This window comes from Lissotriton helveticus, chromosome 3_1 (assembly GCF_964261635.1).
Source record: "Lissotriton helveticus chromosome 3_1, aLisHel1.1, whole genome shotgun sequence".
Lineage (NCBI taxonomy): Eukaryota > Metazoa > Chordata > Amphibia > Caudata > Salamandridae > Lissotriton > Lissotriton helveticus.
Genome location: NC_136061.1, coordinates 1,928,768,662 through 1,928,787,291, shown reverse-complemented (window position 1 = coordinate 1,928,787,291; position 18,630 = coordinate 1,928,768,662). Strand labels below are relative to the sequence as shown.

Genomic DNA, 18,630 nt, shown 5'->3' with positions numbered 1-18,630 from the left:
ATTAGCTCTACTGAATGTATTTAATAAAAAACAAGTTTGTAGCACTTCTAGCGCATTATGAAGCATTTGTCCTTACACTTACATAAATACCCCCCCTCTACTTCGATGATGGTACATCCCAAAGAACACAATTCGTAAGATTACGTGAGGCGCTCCAAAAACGGCCGCTGCAAAGACATTAAAGTTACAGTGTAACGACGCACTACCGCTACTGAATGTGTTTTAAAATAGTTATATAAGCCCGATGCCGCGTGCATGTCCCTCCATTGAGCGTGCACATATAACCAAAGCCCAAAAAAGTAACAAACATTTGTAGTTAGACATTACCCAGAAGTAAATTCACTGCACAAAAAACATACCTTTGGTGCATATACTTCAGTTGCGATGCTAAGATTCTGGCGATTGTTGTAGATTGCTGAAAAATAGGCAACAACCACAAATGCAAATCAAAACTGAACACCCCCCCGAAAAAGCTACTGACGCACTAGCGCTACTGAATGTGTTTTAAAATAGTTATATAAGCCCGATGCCGCGTGCGTGTCCCTCCATTGAGCGTGCACATATAACCAAAGCCCAAAAAAGTAACAAACATTTGTAGTTAGACATTACCCAAAAGTAAACGCACTGCACAAAAAACATACCTTTGGTGCGTATACTTCAGTTGCGATGCTAAGATTCTGGCGATTGTTGTAGATTGCTGAAAAATAGGCAACAACCACAAATGCAAATCAAAACTGAACGCACCACCGAAAAAGCTACTGCCCGGGCGCCATCTTCGGAGGAATGACAACAAGCAAGCTCTTGGCATTGCTGTGGGGAGGGGGGTAAGGGGGGGGGAGGAGAAACGCGAGACACGGCCTGGCGGCCGTGAAAGTACGGCCGGCCAGCCTTGAATAATTAGGGGAGGAGAAATGCCTGAGGCAGAGCGCACAGCTTCAGATGCCTGTGGGAGGGAGGCTGATGGCTTTGAAGTGCACGCGCTTTTTTCAGGGGCACTGCATGCAATCGCCGGCGATGGTTAAGCCTCAATATGTCTCGCAAGCGCATTGACAGGCTCGACCTAAAAATGGATTCAAGCATGTAAAGACGTAAGGGATGGAGACAGTGAAGGATTGCCAAAATGGATGGACAAAACAGTGGAGCGGTAAACAGTTTAACGAAGGTGGAGAAAAAGCCAATTAATTGAAACGATAAATCTTGAGTTTATTTGTAAATCTTGCTTGATAATTAGGCCTAGGACGTGAACAAGATCAAGTTAAGTAGAAACCACTGCTACTGAGTGAATGTAAAATTAAACTGGTGTTGCTTTAATGCATTAATGGTTTACCAGAACATTCAAATCTAGGAGAGGGAAGAGAAAATGTCTAATGAGGCAATGACAATGGGAAGGTACACTCATACAGTAAATGAGACAATGTGATTTCTGTGTTTGATTCACTTTGGGAAAGCCATGGCTTTAATAGAAGACCAGAGAGGTATATAAAAGGGTGACTAGGGAAGAGAGCTTAAAGCCCAAAAACATTCCTGAGAACACAGTACAGAAATAATAGAGAGAGAGAGAGAGAGAGACCAAAACCCATAGTAAGGCGTTGCTCAATGTTAAAGAATTATAGTATGTGTCTGGACACTGCGTACATTACAACTGTAGTGAAGGGCATAGATAAAGTAGAATTGAAAAAAAGTGGGTGAGTGGGAATTATGTTGAACAGCGGCGTATACAGGTGTTAAGACTACAACACAGATGAAGGTAAGTGAAGTAGCTTTTATTCAGAGTAAAGCCCTGACACCGATAGGCGTCTGGTAGTGACAGCAATAGTCCTCAAACTGCCACCCTCGCCCAAGGTTCTATAGTAGAACGGAGAAAAGTCATAGTACCTTGGGCGAGGGCACGCGGCAAAGGAACAGCGCGAGGAAGGTCGCGAGGACAACAAAGAATAAACACAACAACAGACCACTCACCTGTCTGTCCTGGCTCCCCCAAAGTCGCTGCTCCACGCCACCACGCTGCTCGCGCTCTCTTCGTGCTTCGGCCCGGTGCTCCTCAACCAGCAAGACCAGCTCGGAGTTCCTCCGCTCCAGGCGCAGTCGAGCCACCTCCGTGCGCTCAGCCTGAGCCTGCAGCGCTCCCAGCTCAGAGGCCAGCTCTGCCTGTCGTCCCCGCACAGACCAGTAATTGAAGGCCAACAGACCCAGTACTGCCAGCAGCACAAGCACCACCGATTGCGGAAGGCGAGGACCACGGCGAGGAGCTCCAAAGCCTGCCATCAGGCTAGGGAGGGGCAACGAGGAAGAGGACAGGGGGTTACTAAACAGTAGGAGGTAATACTGGTCAGTCTGCACTTCGAAGGGAAAAATGTTGGGGGCAGTGACACACACTGTACATTACAGTACAGGTGACTAGAGTACAGAGCACTTACCACCTAGTCCCAGTTGAAGAAGCTATAGTTTTGGGGGTAGAGAAAAGGGCACTCTCTCCCTAGCCAGGACGTTGGTTGGGGTACGGAACTGACAGGTCACTATTGAGAGGAAGGGGGCATGGACCAGTCAGGAAACTAGGCAGGATCTCAGGGGGCCGAGGATAATAAAGGTGGACTGGGGCACCCACGAGGAAGAATAGGAGGGGGGGGGGGGGGGGTTGTCCACTGAGTAGCCAGTCAAGCGTTGTGGGTTTGGATAGGCTGCGAATGCCAGGGCATTACCATGCCATGAAGAGGAGACTACACTGATGCAAAGAGAAAGCAGTTGGCGACAGGTGATAACAGGGAAGTCAAGTGCCTTGGGTCATAAGGGAAATTCAGACAATGGTAGTGGGGAGGGGAACCAGTTGGCCGATACGTGCGTCTGGGAGACGTGACCTCCAAATGGTCATATTCCTGAGCTCTCTGTCCGCTACCCTAAGCGCCTTTCCACAGACCGTTATCCCTTATCCAAGCACGGCTACCCCACTCGTGTTCCCTATCCAGCTCCGTCTCCACAGACATCCATCAACAGCAACCCCAGAGCAGTTGTGCATGGCCTTCGCATCCAGCCAATGCTATCCAGGGCCCACAGCCCGTGTAGCCGGTGATTGGTGCATCGACTGAGAAAGAGGCGGGACTTGAATGGTGCTCAGCAAAGCTTCCGTGAAGCGGTCAATAAAGGGACGTGGTCGGTTAGCGTCTGCGCACTGCTGTTCCGCATTCTGAGAGAAAGCGATTGTTTTATGAAAAGGAGAGTCCAACGACACAAGCCGTTTGTCAGTGTCCTCGAGCAACTCACAGGTCCGTGAATAGAAGAAGAACTACAAAATAAACGCGTTTGTTTGTGGCTTTCAATGTGCTGTTTCCTTAAGAAAAGACATAGAGGACGGACATAAAACGGAAGTCATCTGTCAGTTTGTTCTTCGCCATGGAAACAATAGCGAGAAGAGAAGCACGATTCTGTGTCAGGACTAGAGCCTCGGAATATACTTCTTTCTTTCATTGCGGCTTGGATTATCCTTCTCCGTTTCTTTACTGCCAAGCTAAAGTACTTATTTTATTTTCCTCTTATAAGCGACCTGTGCATGTGACACTTAAGATAACTGTCATCATCAACCTCAGGCATACATACGAACATTTTAGAAGAGAGAAGTCTGAGATTTCAAAAAATTAATCAGGAGAATGTATTGCCCCCATTGACTCGTATTGAGGCTTGAGTCGGGTTATTGGCTTGTGTGGGACTTGCAAGTGTGCTGCTGCAGGATCGGATATTAGAAATGAAAATATACTTTTTTTTTCTTACCTATGAGGTGCACATAGAAAGCGCTATGGCAGACTGTAGTGATAGGAGGAGGCAGGAATTAACTACAACAAAGTGCTACATAACACATCCTCCCTCTTTGTAATAAGTAAAAGGTAGCGATACCTCAAAAGGGAAACGGATGAGGTAAAGCAAGGGAAGGCGGAAATAGAAGGAAGGTGAAGGAAAGGAAAAGGCATAACATGGGAAACATTCCTACACAACACAGACAGAGAAAGTGTGATAAATATGTTATGCGCTGGCCTGCTGGAGCAGGTTATTGGCAGTGCATGCTTCGAGTCACAAGACCAGTCCCTGTCAGCTGAAGCCCCTGGATGAAATCAGATTTTTGCATGCAGAAGTCGGGAGGTGGAAGACTAGCCATGAAATTGGTAGTCTCCAGCCGGAATCAGAATGGTTGGTTTGTACAGGGCTGCATGCAAACACAGTCACCCTGGTGTTGCTTTGTCCTATTAGCAACTTTTTTTTTCTTTTTTGCTACACCTTTGGGTAGTTATTGCAGTACTGTGGTCTAGAGTAGTCATGCCCATGGGCGTAGGAAGTGCGGGGGATATTCCCCCCCCCCCAGATTTTTGAGTGGGGGGTACACGGGGGACAAGGGTGGGGGGGACGAGGGGTCACATGAATTTCCCCTTTCCCATCTGTTATTCGCAGGGCCATTAGCGCGCGAATGCACTACCTAATGGCCCTGTACTTGACCTGTGACCTCACCTGCCGGCAGTCAAAGAGGCCACCCGCCCTCTTCCCTTTATTATTCTGCAGTAAGGCTTGGCCAGTCTGGGACGGGCAGAGAAGGAAAAAAAACTTGTCTCTTTTCCGCCATGCCTAGAGAAGGCAAGGACAGTGTCCATTTCTTCTGCTCTGCCTCTGGCAGCTGCCCTCATCCCCTCTCTCTCTCTATTTATCCATCTCTTTCTGTCTTTGTCTCACTTATCCTTAAGTGCTGATTTCAAAAGACAGCTGTTACATACTCTTTCTTGCCTCTCCTTTTCTTTATGTGTCCCCCCGTGAAATTGATCCAAAAACGAGCAGAACACTGTGGCTGGAAATGTCCTAATTTTCTGGCAGGGTTCTATTCCAAAGTACACCCTCGGGACAGAGAGAAAAAAGTATCAAAATAAGAAAAATAATTAACCAAATAAAGCAATACAGAGTGGTCAGAAGACAGGCCAGGTTGTTATTTACACCCATGCACCTTATCGCTGCTTAACAGAGTTTTCCAGTGAAGTGCTACTTTCTTTTTATGTTCTTTCTTTGAACAACATTGTTTTCCCAGGGTGGGGAAGTGCACAATTCATAAAGGGACTGCAATACCTGGTTGAGGGGTGGAGTGGAAAACGTTTAATATGATCATTTTCAACTGTTTTAATTATTTTAGCCTATAAAATGTGTACCACAGCCCTGTGTTGAGGGATTTGGTCTTTTTTAAACCAAACTGCTTACATTTTGTAAGGATATAAGCAATGGACATTGAAACGGGTCCCTTCCTGGTCCTGTAGTCATGTCCTGAACTTTTCAGGTAAAATCACTTACTGATTTCTGAATAATGAGTTTAAAACCGTTAAGGTAACCATGTTGTTCCTGCTTACATTTCACATGCGTTGCTCATCCTTGCATACAGTGTTTGCTTTTTACAGGGTGTTTTTACTTTTTTTCAGGCAACATTTTACTCTTGTCCAATGCATAATTTGAATTGAGTCTCAGCACAGTTGGGTTGTAGCTGAAGGCAGTGCCGGTTTCTCCCAGTGGGGCAGTATGGTGTTCAGTGTGGGAGAGGATGTGGCACTCTGGCCAGAGCTGCCAAATTTGGAACTGGAGCACCATTTTCAGCCTTCATGACCAGTCCACCAGACCACACTCCTGACTGAGCTCATTCCGATGCTACACCTTAGAAGGCCCGAAAGACCTTAGAAGCCCTGGTGTCTTAGCACCAGCAGGTGGATCCTAACGGTGGCAAGTGTGAGTTAACCTTGAAGGCCTGTCCACCACAATTCATGCAGTTCACCCCCAGTCTTGCGGGCAGGCATACGAAGAAGCACACACTAGAGCGACAGTGACTCTGTCACTGAGGTCACAAGACCCTTGAGGCCAGTCCACCTCGCCCATTGGTACCTCCATTGGACTTTTTCAGCACTAGTAGTGCTACTTACCAGGGGTTGGTAATGTTGGATTTGCATACACATGAAACTTAGGGGGTGATTATAATGGTGGTGGGATTGCCACATCAACGTGTCGTTGACAGTCCCACCGCCATTAAAAACAGCATTGCTCTCGCACCCAAGGAAACATTTAAAGGTTCCGCAGAAGGCGAACCATAAGAGTTGAAAACACCCCAACAGTATCATAAGAAGAACAGATGCAGATTCTTGAGTATGTGTTCCACGACGAGTTGTTTAATCAGTCCACAAAAAGGCCACAATCAGCCATTGTTGACTGCATCACTGCCCGCCATATTACAATGGTGGGCGGTTCCCTGGCAGTCGGAGAGACCGATTGCCACTCCCCCTTCTCCCTTCCATAGGGAAGGGAGAAGGCTGGGATCCTTGTGTCTTGCAGAAAGGAGAGAAAAGGGTGTATCTGCTCTTCAGGACGGATATACAATGCAGAAAGGGCCAGAATAGCCACTCTGGCATTTCCTTTGTGGGCTGCAAGCTAAAGATGCTTAATTTAAGTTGGTGTCTGCAGGTGAGGCGTAACTGTATTCTTTGTTAGAGACCGGTATATTTGTTAGAGACCGGTATATTATTTAAACCATCAGACTGTAAAACTGAACAAGAGAAAGGCATCAAGAGTTTTTGGCAGAAGGAGGAAGGGAAATATGGAAACAGATAAAAAGGAGAAAGCAAAGATGAGAAAGAACCTGGAAGAGTGAGATAATGTGGAGGGAGAGTATGTTGGTGGATAAAGGAGGCAGGAGAATAAATCAGATAGACAGCCTTTCTATTCAACAATCCAGCTCCGCCACGGATTTACTCACTACCACTCTTTAATAGTGCTGCTCAAGTCTCCATAACCACTCTCTCAAATGCATTTAATTAGTTATATAGCACCACTCATACCAGTGCAGGGTGTCAGCACTTTACATCATTCACACTACACAGAGGCTGTCAATCATAGGTCTATCACAGCCATCACCCTCTAATCAGTATACCTTACGAGCAGGTCTGATCAATTGCCGTTCCCTTCCCTGTCACGCCAATGACATCTGGATGTCCATCTCGTCTGATGAATGGGATATTCTTTTCCTAACTGAGTCCTGGATCACAGACTCTTCCTCGCCGGATATTTATCTGGCTACCCCCCCAGGTTATGACATCAAATGCCTGAATCGGGCCGGAGGTAAGTCTGGTGGTGGTCTAGCTGTCATATTCAAATCCTCTTTCCAGCTGACTTTCACTAAACTTACTGAAATAGGTACAATCGAAGCTATGTACTTCTCAATCTCCGACTCCGCGTCAGCAATCCTTGCTGGCACTCTAGTTTACTGTCCCCCCCCCGTCACCGCCCCCTCCCTCACTGCCCTGGTCCACTTATTGGCCGATCTATCTGTTAAACATCAAAATTTCATTGTCCTGGGCGATTTTAACCTCCACATTGACAACCCGCTCTGCGGCAAGGCTACCAACCTGGTGGACACCATGGATAGCCTCAATCTTAAACAACTGGTTGTAGGTCCCACTCATGTGGCTGGTCACACCCTGGACCTCATATTCGCCAACTTTCCGCTCATCACTGTCCTTCAGCCTCTCCCTCTGACCTGGACCGATCACTACCTCGTCCCATTTTCTTTCACTATAGGACGTAAATCTGCCCCAATGGCCCATAGGAAGGAACTGGGAAGAAAGTGGCATAAGGTCACTTGCGCTACCCTGGATCCACTATTCCACTATCAGTCGGAGCACCTCTCCCCGGACATTGATGAAAATGTCTCCAGGTTGAACTCTACTCTCATCAAAGCAATTGATTCTATTGCCCCCCAGATAACCATTTCCTCCACCAGGTCGCGACCCTCGGCTCCCTGGTTCTCCACCCCCCTTCGGGAGGAGAAAAGCAGATGTAAGGCTCTAGAACGCAAGTGGAGACTTAATTACGACCCTGAAGTGAAACACCTTTACAGAACGGCCCTAAAACAATTTCTTAAACTTAAAAAATGCGCGATGAAAGACCACTTTGCCGCTCAAATTAATAAAGCCAAAAATTCATCTAAAACGCTCTTTAACATCGTCAAAGACTTTATTAACCCTCCGGCTAGGGCCCCCCAGAATACCGCCTGTCAGGTTCTTTGCGAGGGACTCTCAGATTTCTTTCTGGATAAAATTAACAAACTCTGTGTTTCCTTTCCCACAGAGTCTGTCACTCCATCTTCCCCTATCAGTCCCCCTGAGTCTCCATCCTTCCTTGCATTCAATAAACTCAACCAGGACGAGGCTATCAGACTACTCATTGGCTGTAAATCTGGTGCCCCCTCCGATCCGATCCCCGCTAAAATCATGGGAGAATTGGCGCCCTCACTGGCTTGCCCTTTCCTCTCCGTCTGGAATGCCTCCCTTCACCATGGCTTCTTCCCAACCACCTGGAAGGAGGCATTGGTGATTCCCATTTTGAAAAAGGCAGACGCAGACCCCGCTGTCTTCTCCAACTACCGCCCCATTTCCCTTCTTCCCAAACCTGCCAAGGTCCTGGAGAAAGCCGTACAGCTCCAACTTACGGACTATCTAGAAGACCACTCTCTGCTTCATGGATCCCAATCCGGTTTCAGAGCAGGATTCAGTACCGAGACAGCCCTGCTGGAGGTGTCTGAGACCATCCGGGAGTGCGTGGACAGGGGCGAGGAGGCCATGTTGGTTCTCCTCGACCTGTCCGCGGCATTTGACACGGTTTCGCACCCTATCCTCCTGGATCGTCTCAAGCAGATAGGCATCGGTGGCACTGCCCTCGGCTGGATCGAGTCCTTCCTCTCATCCAGAAGTCAAAGGGTACTGCTACGCCCTTTTAAGTCAGAGAAAAAACCTCTGTCTTGTGGGGTGCCACAGGGCTCCGCCCTAAGCCCCCTGTTCTTCAACGTCTATCTGGCCCCCTTGGCGGACGTGGTGGAATCTTACGGAGTCAGGGTGGTCTCTTACGCTGACGACACACAGCTGGTGTTTTCCTTTCGGGACCACTCTGACTCTGCATTTCTCAACTTCCGCCAATGCCTTCTTAACATCAGTGGCTGGATGACTACGAACCACCTTAGATTGAACGCAGACAAAACAGAGGTTCTGTTCTTTAATCAGAAAACCTCTATCCCCTCTTTTTGGTGGTGGCCTACGGCTCTTGATCCTGCCCCATCCCCGGTTCACTCGGCTCGGAACCTTGGCTTCCAATTTGATGACTCTTTGTCTTGTAAAATTCAGATCAACAAAGTTACTTCCGCATGCTTCATGAAACTTCGCATGATAAAGAAGATCCTTCCGTACCTCCCCATGGATTCCCGCCGCACAGTTACCCAGGCCCTTATTACGTCCCACCTGGACTATGCCAATAGCCTTTATGCAGGGGCCCCCCAGTACCTGATTGGTCGGCTGCAGATCGTCCAGAATGCTGCAGCCAGACTGATCGGTAATATCCCGTACCGTCAATCTGTCTCTGCATACCGGAGGAAACTCCACTGGCTCCCTGTGGCCAGCCGCATCCAGTTTAAGGTCCTCACTCTTACCTATCGAGCCGTCAACAACCTCGGTCCTACTTACCTGCAAAATCGGGTCTCGATATCCCGCTCCACCAGATCCCTGAGATCCAATGACCTCCGCCTCCTAATCTCGCCCCGTTTCAGACTGTCCAGAACCGGTGGCAGAGGTTTTGGTGTCATTGCTGCCAGACTCTGGAATTCCCTTCCGCTTGAACTGAGGTTTTGTCCCTCTGAAACCATCTTCCGAGCCAAACTTAAAACCTGGCTTTTCTCCGGACTCTAGTTTCCCCTTCATCTCCTTCTTTTTCTCTTCCCTTTTTCACTTGGGTACCCCTGGATTTTAGCGCCGGGACACCCCCTCGGGGGTAGCTGCGCGCTCTACAAACTCCATAAAATAAATAAATAAAAATAGGTGTGTAAATCTGTGTATAGGAAATGTTAACTAAAACTACAGGGTGTAGGAGTCACATGTCATCCATACTTGTAGACAATATTGTTTAAGAGTGCTTGGTCTGGATGTTGGAAAGTGGGTTAATAGTAGGGGCAAATGTATATCTGTCCCCGGCAATAAGGACACTACTTCAATATATAGCTCCATACTGGTCTTCGAAAATTATTCTCATGCTCACCCTTGGTAGATTGGCTGTGAGCAGGTATGTAAAGCATTTAAAAACACCAATTCAGTAAATAATTAAGACAACACACAATAAAAATCCAACACCAATTTATAAAATACGAAATATTTTTCTCTTTAAAATGAAAAAAATCCAATGTAGGGAACCGGGATATGACTTTTTAAAAAGTTAGCACGATATAGCACATAGAAACGTATATCCCCTTTTGGTACATCTGGTCACGCTAGACCTGCTCAAAGTCAAAGTTTCAGGCCGACCACGATGAAGCCCTGCGGGGCTACTCCTTGTGTTAGGTCTCGGTCAAAGTTTTTACCTTCTGACTTAGAAACTTTTCTGGAGCTTTTCTTCACGGGGTCTGTCGAAGCTCTCAGTCAGCCCTGATTCGGTGAGGGTTCGCCGGCTTGCCTTGCAGCGATCTCCCGGTCAAACTTATGGAAGTCCAACCTCCGGAGATTTCCAGCGGTACGAGCTAGGGATGCGGGCTGGCACACAGTTGATGGTGGGTGGTTTGGCTCTCATGGTTGGCCCCGGTCACCTTTTCTACTTTCGGAATTAGAAATGTTTGCAGAGCTTTTTCTTGCAGGGTCCCTCAATGCTTTTCACTAGGCCAGATTCGGTGAGGGTTCGCCAGCTTGGGTTTACACCTACGCCCGATCAAACTCTGGAAGTCGGACTGCTGGAGCTTTTCAGCGGGAGGAACCTGGATGGCAGGACAACTCATGGTTGATGGTTGTCAGCTTGGCTGGCCAGAGTGAGTCGGTCCACTTATGGAGCTTTTTACCAAAGTTGCTCCAAACTTCTCCAAACTTCTGGAACTTCTTCCTGAAATTTTCCAAAGGGTCTCAAAGTGTCCAAAACTTACTCCAAGGGTCTGGAATCTCCAAGATGGTCCTTGAAATGGACTTCCGTTCCCACTATCCACTTGGACAAAACCCTTTCAAATTCACTGGTAGTTTTCCAGGCTGGGGATTCTTGGTGGTGGTGGTCCAGGTGTGCTCTGTTAACCTTCCGCTTGCAGGGAGTCCACTCTTTAGTCCCTTTGAAGCAAGGTAGTCCATAGGACTGTAATTCCAGATTGTGCAATAGGCACAATCTTCAGCCCAGGGCCTGGTTGGTTCAAATCAAACTCCTCAGCAGGGACCCTTCTTCGCTCAAGTTTGAAGCAGCATCATCTGAGAGGCGTTGTCCCTTTCAGATACTTATTCGAAGTTCTCTGGGTCAAGAAGGAGGACACTCCTGTCCAATGAGGTGCAGGGCAATGTTCCAGGGTATGACCACAGCCTCTAAAGTGTGGCATTATTTTCCCAAAGAGAGCACAATTTCTCCAAAACTCATCATGGCTGAGTTTCCAGCAGAGGGAGCAGAACTAACTAAGCCAGCCTACAGGATGGCTTCATCTACCTAGGTCCACTCCCCTTACATCTGGGAATTCCTCCTTCATTCCCCCATCCGGCTGTGGGAGAGGTGTAAATGAAAGTGATTTGTCCAGCTTGTCTCCTTCTCTTGAAGAGCATTGTTTACCACCCCTCCCCCTGGCTCTGGCATTCCTATGCCCAGCAACCTCTACTCCCAGACAGGCCTCCTAACTCCAGGGGTCATTTATCACCCCTTCAAACAGCCAGTACAATCCACGTACCTCTGACAAATCAAGGCAGAGCACTAGAGGGCTGAATTGTGGCTTGCAGATAAGAAAGTCGTATAACTTCTTGTCTGTACATTTTGGAATAAATTCAACAATACCACATTGTTGCATTTATCATTAACATTCTTCTGAGTCCTTTACTCCTAGTTGTATGGCTTTCCTTTCTCCAGTTATTAATTAATAACCTCTTGCAATGTTAACCTATGGGCTGGGGATCTTCAATGGAAAAAGTAACTGGCCAATATCTCCAATACCAGGGCCTATATAAGGATCCTCCTTATACCTACAGGACACCACCCCTAGAATACATAGGAAAGACTTTAGGGGTTCTGATTAAATCAAATTATTGCAGATCCTCACTTCACAGTGCTCCTATCACAAAAGCCGATTTTGGGAAGCACTTTACTACAACGTAGGCAGTGAAATGTGCAATTTTGCTAAACCCAGGGCATAAAACACTCATTGTATAAGGGTCCTCCTTGCATATACCTGCCCTCTCACCCCTGGGACACCTAGGAGAACCCATGGGGATACATTGTAGTTTATCAATTTGTAAGTGCCCCAAACCCAAAAGTCAAGATTGGGCACAATTTGCATTTTAAAAGCAATCCTCCAACACTGGTCTGCTTTTAAACTGACCTCAGGCTACAGCAGTGCACATATGCAAGTGCAGGAAGGGCTGCTGGCCTCTAAACCACTATGCCCTAATATATACTAGGGACTTCAAGGTAGTTTCAATCCCCATGCCCTATTATGTACTAGGGCTGTATAGGAGAGGTCATGTCAATCATGGAGGTACTCTAACCCATAGTGCACCCTAGTGTATGCAGGTGTTTTTACTGTATTTCTAAGTGTTTCTTTCAACATAGCACTGGCCCTGTGCCTGTTCAGGCAGAGGCCAGGGTCAGAGTGAGGTACCACCAGTACCAGTCAGCAAAAAGTTGGGGATTGCCCAGGGCACAGATGGCTTTGCAACACTATAGAAGCACAAACCCAGAATTTAAATAATAACACCATGGTTGGGGGTTCTCCTTAATAATCAGAATTGAGGGGGGCGTGGCTTAGCGGGTGATGATGGCGGTCGCAGCTTGCTAGAGCTCCCGCCGGCCCGACACATATCCGGCTGTTTATCCTGGCCCCCGGACCCGAACAGCGCACCACTTGTGGGGCGAGTGTAGCGGAAGGTGCTAGGAGTTCTCCGACGCCGAGAGTGGTGCCCCTGGGCCATTTGATGCGGCTGAACCGCCGGCAGCAGTTGCGGCCTAGTCTCGACCGAAGAAGCCGGGACCTCGATTTTGGCGCCACCGAGCAGGAGGGCTTGTGGGTGGGCCGGCCACGCTACACTTTGGCCTGGGCCCGGAGCCTATTTGAGAAGGCGGCTATCCTGGTCCCAGACCTGACATACGGACCGCTTGTGAGACACGTGTGGCGGAGGGTGCTGGGAGTTCTCCGATCCTATAAGCGGCGCTCCTGGGCCGTTTACTGCAGCTCAACCACATTGCGGCCTGGTCCCCCACAGTGAAGCCGGGACCTCGATTTCGGGTCGGAGGGCTTGTAAGTGGGCCGGCCGCACTGCCCTCTTGCCTGGAGCATATTGGAGACGGCGGAGCAGCGGGTGAGTCCCCAGCAGTCCTGCCTGTGACTGCGGTGGTGATTGGGGCACGAAGGACATTGTGGGGAGCGGTGGCCTACATCGCCTCGGCGCAGCCGGGGCCTCGAGTTTGGTGGTGGTGTCTGACGTCGGCCGCAACAGAAACGCGGTGGGATCTGGGACCTGAGGCCTTTGGTGTATGGCCTTCTTCGGATGCCTGGGTGGAGCGCTGCTACACTTCCCCTGACAGCAGGCTGGTGTATGGCAGGACGGACTGGCGAGGATTGTGCCCGTGTCTGGCGCAGCCTGGAGGCGGGCTATAAACAGTGAGTGTCTTCCCCTGGGGCCCCGATATTGGCACTGAGGCGGCAGGCCGTGGCAGGACGACTACTAGAGTGCGTAGGGCCGCGGTGCCCGGTGGCATAGTGCAAACGACCAGCAGCAAGTGGGCCACGGAACTGAGAAGTAATAAGGCATAATCATGACTGGCCTGTGGTACTAGTGCTATTCCCGACTGTCCCGGTCGCCAGTGGCAGTGGGTCGTCTACACCCAGGAGCAGGGGAGCCACTGGGTTGGCTTGCGCTGGACATTTGCTGGAGGTGCGAGGTGTCTGCGCTAGTGCAAGTGTTTATAACATAGAGGCCCCTAGGGTGAACTGCAGTTATGACCAGGGGAGGAGGTGGTCCCTCCAAGCAGGGGCCCATCGATAAATTCACGGGACCCCCCAGTGGGGGGCCAGGGCCATCTGGCGGAGGGAAGGGAGCAGGACCGGACAATGCGGCGCTTATGGCAGCAATCACTCAGTCAAGAGATATGCTGGACGCCAAGATTGGGGCGGTGGGTGCGGATGTGACCCTGCTGCGTCAGGACCTACGAAATGCAGTGGCCCGGATTACCGAGACGGAATCCAGAATCTCGGTGGTGGAAGACGACGTCGGGACCCTGAAGCAGAAAATGGCGGCGATGGAAAACATTCAAAGGGGCCTGGCGCTACGTGTGGAAGATGCCGAAGGACGCGCGCGCAGGAACAACCTTCGCTTTGTTGGATTTCCGGAGAGGTGTGAGAAAGGGAATATGGAGCAGTTTCTGTCCCAGTGGCTGGAGAGCTGGCTACCCCCGGGGGTTCTTTCTAACTGCTTTGTAATTGAACGCGCTCATCGGGCCCTAACACAAAGACCACCGGAGGGTGAGCGGCCCAGACCAGTGATAGCCAGACTTCTGAATTATCATGATAGAGACGCTATCTTGCGGGAAGCAAGGACCAGAGACTCCATTTTATTCGAAAATCAGAAGATAATGATCTTTCCTGACTACACCAGGCTGGTGCAGCAGCAACGACATTCCTTTATAGCCGCCAAGGCGACACTGCGAGGCCTGAAAATCCAATACTCCCTGCTGTATCCGGCCCGCCTGCGGGTGGTCTTCCAGTCGCGGACACACTTCTTTGATACCCCGGAGGCTGTCTTCAAATGGACGGACGAAACGGTGCGGATCAGGCCGCATGCTCAACCGGGACTGAACCCGGGCCACTCGAGAGAATCATCGCGGGAACGGGGAGACCAACCTGCCCGAAGCAGAAGGAACCGGAGGTCCAGATCGCGGAAGCGCTCCAAATCCGTCGATGGGACACAAGATAGTGCGACAGTGGACTCATATCACTCTGGCCAGGACCACTGAGGGCCTGGAGAGGACTGTGTTGGTTTGTCGGTGTCATGGGCCCCGGCTGGGTAGAGTCGGATGGCCTAGTCCTATCACTTAGAGACGTGAACACTGTCTGTATTACTGATTCTACATGATGCCTTATGCATGTGTGGGGTTGTGGGAGGGGTTCGGGTGGCTACTTTATTGGGGCTACAAGCCTCCTTCTAGAGTGGGAGTTGACTGGGGGGGGTGTTTCTACCGTTTGCAGGGGTGTTGGGATCCATTGGTATGGTTGGCCTTGGGTCCTCCGTTGTGGGTCCGAGGTTGCCCATGCCGCGACAGGTACTTCAGAGTTTTATGAGGTATAGGGGTGGGGGGAGTGGGGGTCAGGGGAGGGGGGCAGGAGGGGTAGGGTTGGGGCTGACTTGGGTTGAGGGGGGGGGAGGCTGTTGTTGTTGTGGGGGGCACTTGGGGTGGGTGGGGGGGCTGCACGTGGGTTTATCTGATCTCCTTATGTTGGTGTTGAGTGTGTGGGTGAGGCGCAGCGGGCCTGCTTGGTTAGTCCCGCTTGATTATGGCTGAAGTACCTCCGGGGCTCCTCGGTGAGTCCATGCGAGTGGTGACCTGGAATGTCAGGGGGATGCTCAACAAGATCAAACGGGGGGCAATTGTGCGGTGGGGGAAGAGGGAGGCTGCAGATGTACTATTGCTACAGGAAACGCACATGATGGGATCAAAGGTGCTTAGTCTGCAGAGGTTTGGCTATCAACAAATATTCCATGCTGGGTTCTCTAGGGGGTCCAGGGGAGTTGCCATCTTGGTGCATCGCAAGTTGGCCTACATCCACGAGAAACAGTGGGCAGATCCACAGGGTCGCTACATTTTTATAAAAGGGAAGGTGGGTACTGAACCGGTAGTGTTTGGGAGTGTTTATGCCCCTCCTCCATTACAGTGGTCTTTATCTGAGAGGTTGTTTGCGGTGTGGGAAGACATCCCAGAGTCCCTGGCTGTGGTGGGAGGCGACTGGAACGAGGTAATGGATGTATGTGTGGACCGTCAGAGATTACAGAGTATGTTGACGGCTGCCCCCCCTACCCGATTGAGTGCACTGGTGCAGGGGATGGGCTGGGTGGATGTGTGGCGCCATTTGCATCCCAAGGCACGCGAGTACACGTATGTTTCTGTGGTACATGGCTCCTTCTCGAGACTGGATTATGTGTTTGTGCCTAATGGGTATCTGGACAGAGTGCAGGAGGCGGCGATCTTGCCGAGAGGATTGTCTGACCACTCCCCGGTGGCAGTTAGGGTCGACCTACTTAAGAAACGACACCCGTTCCGGTGGAGGATGTCCTCGTGGCACCTTCAGCAGCCTAATTATGTCCAACATTTGCGGGGCGCGATTGCTCATTACTGGCAGGAAAACCTAGTGGGCGACATGGATGCAGCTGTAGTTTAGGAAGCCATGAAGCCCACCATACGGGGTGTGGACATCGCGTGGTGTGCGGCGGCCCGTAGACGATGCCGTGAAGGGGTCGCTAACGCAGCCACGCTGGTGGAGGCCCTAGAACTGCGGTGCCGAGGAGGGGGCGACGAGACTACAGTGCGGTTGCTCCTGCAGGCACAACAGTCCTATGCATCTGTGTTACTCGATGAAGCTAGACAAGCGTGGCTAGCCACGCGGAGTAGAGTATATCAATGGGGGGATAAGTCCTGCACGATGCTCCATAGGTTATGTCAACGTACTCTCCAACCGATAACGCTGCCGGGCCTCACTGCTGGGGACGGAGTGGTGATTACTGACCCGGCTGAACTGGCAGCGAGTTTTGCGCGCTACTATACGGCGCAGTATGCTCCGCGGGATTGTCTATCAGCGGATGAGGTCGCTAAATTTATTGACGACTTACCTCCGAGGGCGGTCTCGGATGAGACTAGGACGCTATTAGACCTTCCCCTTACGGCGGAGGAACTAGGAGACGCACTGGGACAACTCAACACGGGAAAGGCGCCAGGGCCAAGCGGCTTCCCGAGTGAATTCTACAAGAAATTCCAGCTCCAATTGGTTACCCATTACCGACGTGCATTAGAGGCGGCAAAAACACGGGGTAGACTGCCGTCGGACTGGCGCCACGCCGAGGTCGTGGTCTTTCAGAAGCCGGGTAGACCCCCGGACAGACATGACTCTTATCGCCCCATCTCCCTGCTCAACATAGAGGCTAAAATACTGGCAAAGGCGTTAGCAAACCGCCTGCTCCCGTATGTGACGGACCTGGTCCATCCGGACCAGGCCAGTTTTATGCCGGGCAGGGCGACACGACACAACATTCGACGGGCGCAGGCGGCGGTCGATGCCATAAGGGCCAAGGGGGAACGGGCGGCTCTGCTACTGGCGGATATTGACAGGGCTTTTGACTCGGTTAGCTGGGCGTACCTGTTTGCACTCCTACCTCGTCTCAATTTGGGCCCGGTGTTTATTTCCTATGTTAAATTACTCTATACTGATATCTCCGCGTCGGTGCGGGTCTCCGGGGCGGTCTCTGGACAGTTTCCGATTGGTCGGGGTACCCGACAGGGTTGCCCCCTCTCCCCATACTTATTTGCCCTGGCTATGGAGCCTCTGGCCGCTTGGGTGCGCATTGACGCGCAGATGCGAGGCTTTGAGTGGAGTGGGGGCCTTACTGATAGAATTGCGTTATATGCGGGTGACGTCCTCTTCTTCCTTACTGACCTACACAAGTCGGGGCCCCGAGTTTTGGACATTATGCGTATTTTCGGGGAGGTATCGGGCCTCTATCTGAACCCCCGTAAGTCTACCCTGTGGGCGTTGAATGGCGGGATGGTGGAGGACCCCTGGGCATCAGATCTGCAGGTGGCGACCGGGGGATTGAAATACCTGGGAGTGTTCCTCTCAGACTCCGTGGATATTGCGTGGGAGCGTAACATAGTGCCTGTATGGGAGAGGGTCCAGGCGGACGTGAAAACATGGTCCCGGATGCCATTGAATATTTTCGGTAGGTCCGCGATCTTCAAGATGGTGGCACTCCCGCGCCTGTTGTACCAGCTGCAGAGCTACCCTCACTTAATTGCTCCCCAGTGGTTTCGGCAGGTCAACTCTGTGTTGGGCCGTTTCTTGTGGGCAGGGGGTGCTGCTAGAGTGGCGCTGCGGACGTGCTTCCTGTCCACGTACTGTGGTGGTCTGGCCACGTCGGACCTATTGTCCTATTATCAGGCCTCCCAGCTCCTGATACTTAACGAATGGTGGTATGGAGACAGGGGAGACCCAGCATATGCTCTAGAGCGCTCGCTGATGGGCAGTAACACACTCCACACGATCCTGTACTCGGCTAGGCTGCGGATGACGTTGCCATGTGTCACGCGAGTGGTTTTTGTTGTATGGCGACAGGCGCTGCGTCGCATGGGCTGGTGGGGTAGACTGACGGCGGAGACTCCGTTGTGGAAGAACGGGCGGCTTCCCGCGCTGGCCCCGCTGGCGGGGTTTGACGGCTGAGATGCCATTGGGATTTCGTCCTTGGGTCATGTGCTGACTGGGGTCACCCTCAAATCGTTCCAGGAACTCAGCACTGAATTTCACATGCCCAAGACCCAATTTTTTCGGTACCTACAGTTCCGCCATGCCCTGGCACCTAGCATAGCTGACATGGAGGCACTCCC

The 18,630-nt window shown here is 50.7% G+C and overlaps 1 protein-coding gene across 3 annotated transcripts in view; it reads right to left on the bottom strand.

Moving 5' to 3' along the window:
• GOLM2 (golgi membrane protein 2) overlaps positions 1 to 3,062 on the bottom strand; it is a 416,514-nt gene extending 413,452 nt beyond the window's left edge. For 2 of the 3 annotated variants that reach the window (XM_078682960.1, XM_078682959.1), the window contains exon 1: positions 1,960 to 3,009. In XM_078682960.1, coding sequence (XP_078539086.1) covers positions 1,960 to 2,265 — 306 coding nt within the window. In that variant the 5' untranslated portion in view covers positions 2,266 to 3,009. Of the gene's footprint in view, positions 1 to 1,959 lie in introns of all 3 variants that reach the window. The other variant, XM_078682961.1, reaches the window with a different exon arrangement.
• Positions 3,063 to 18,630: the final 15,568 nt, after the last annotated feature.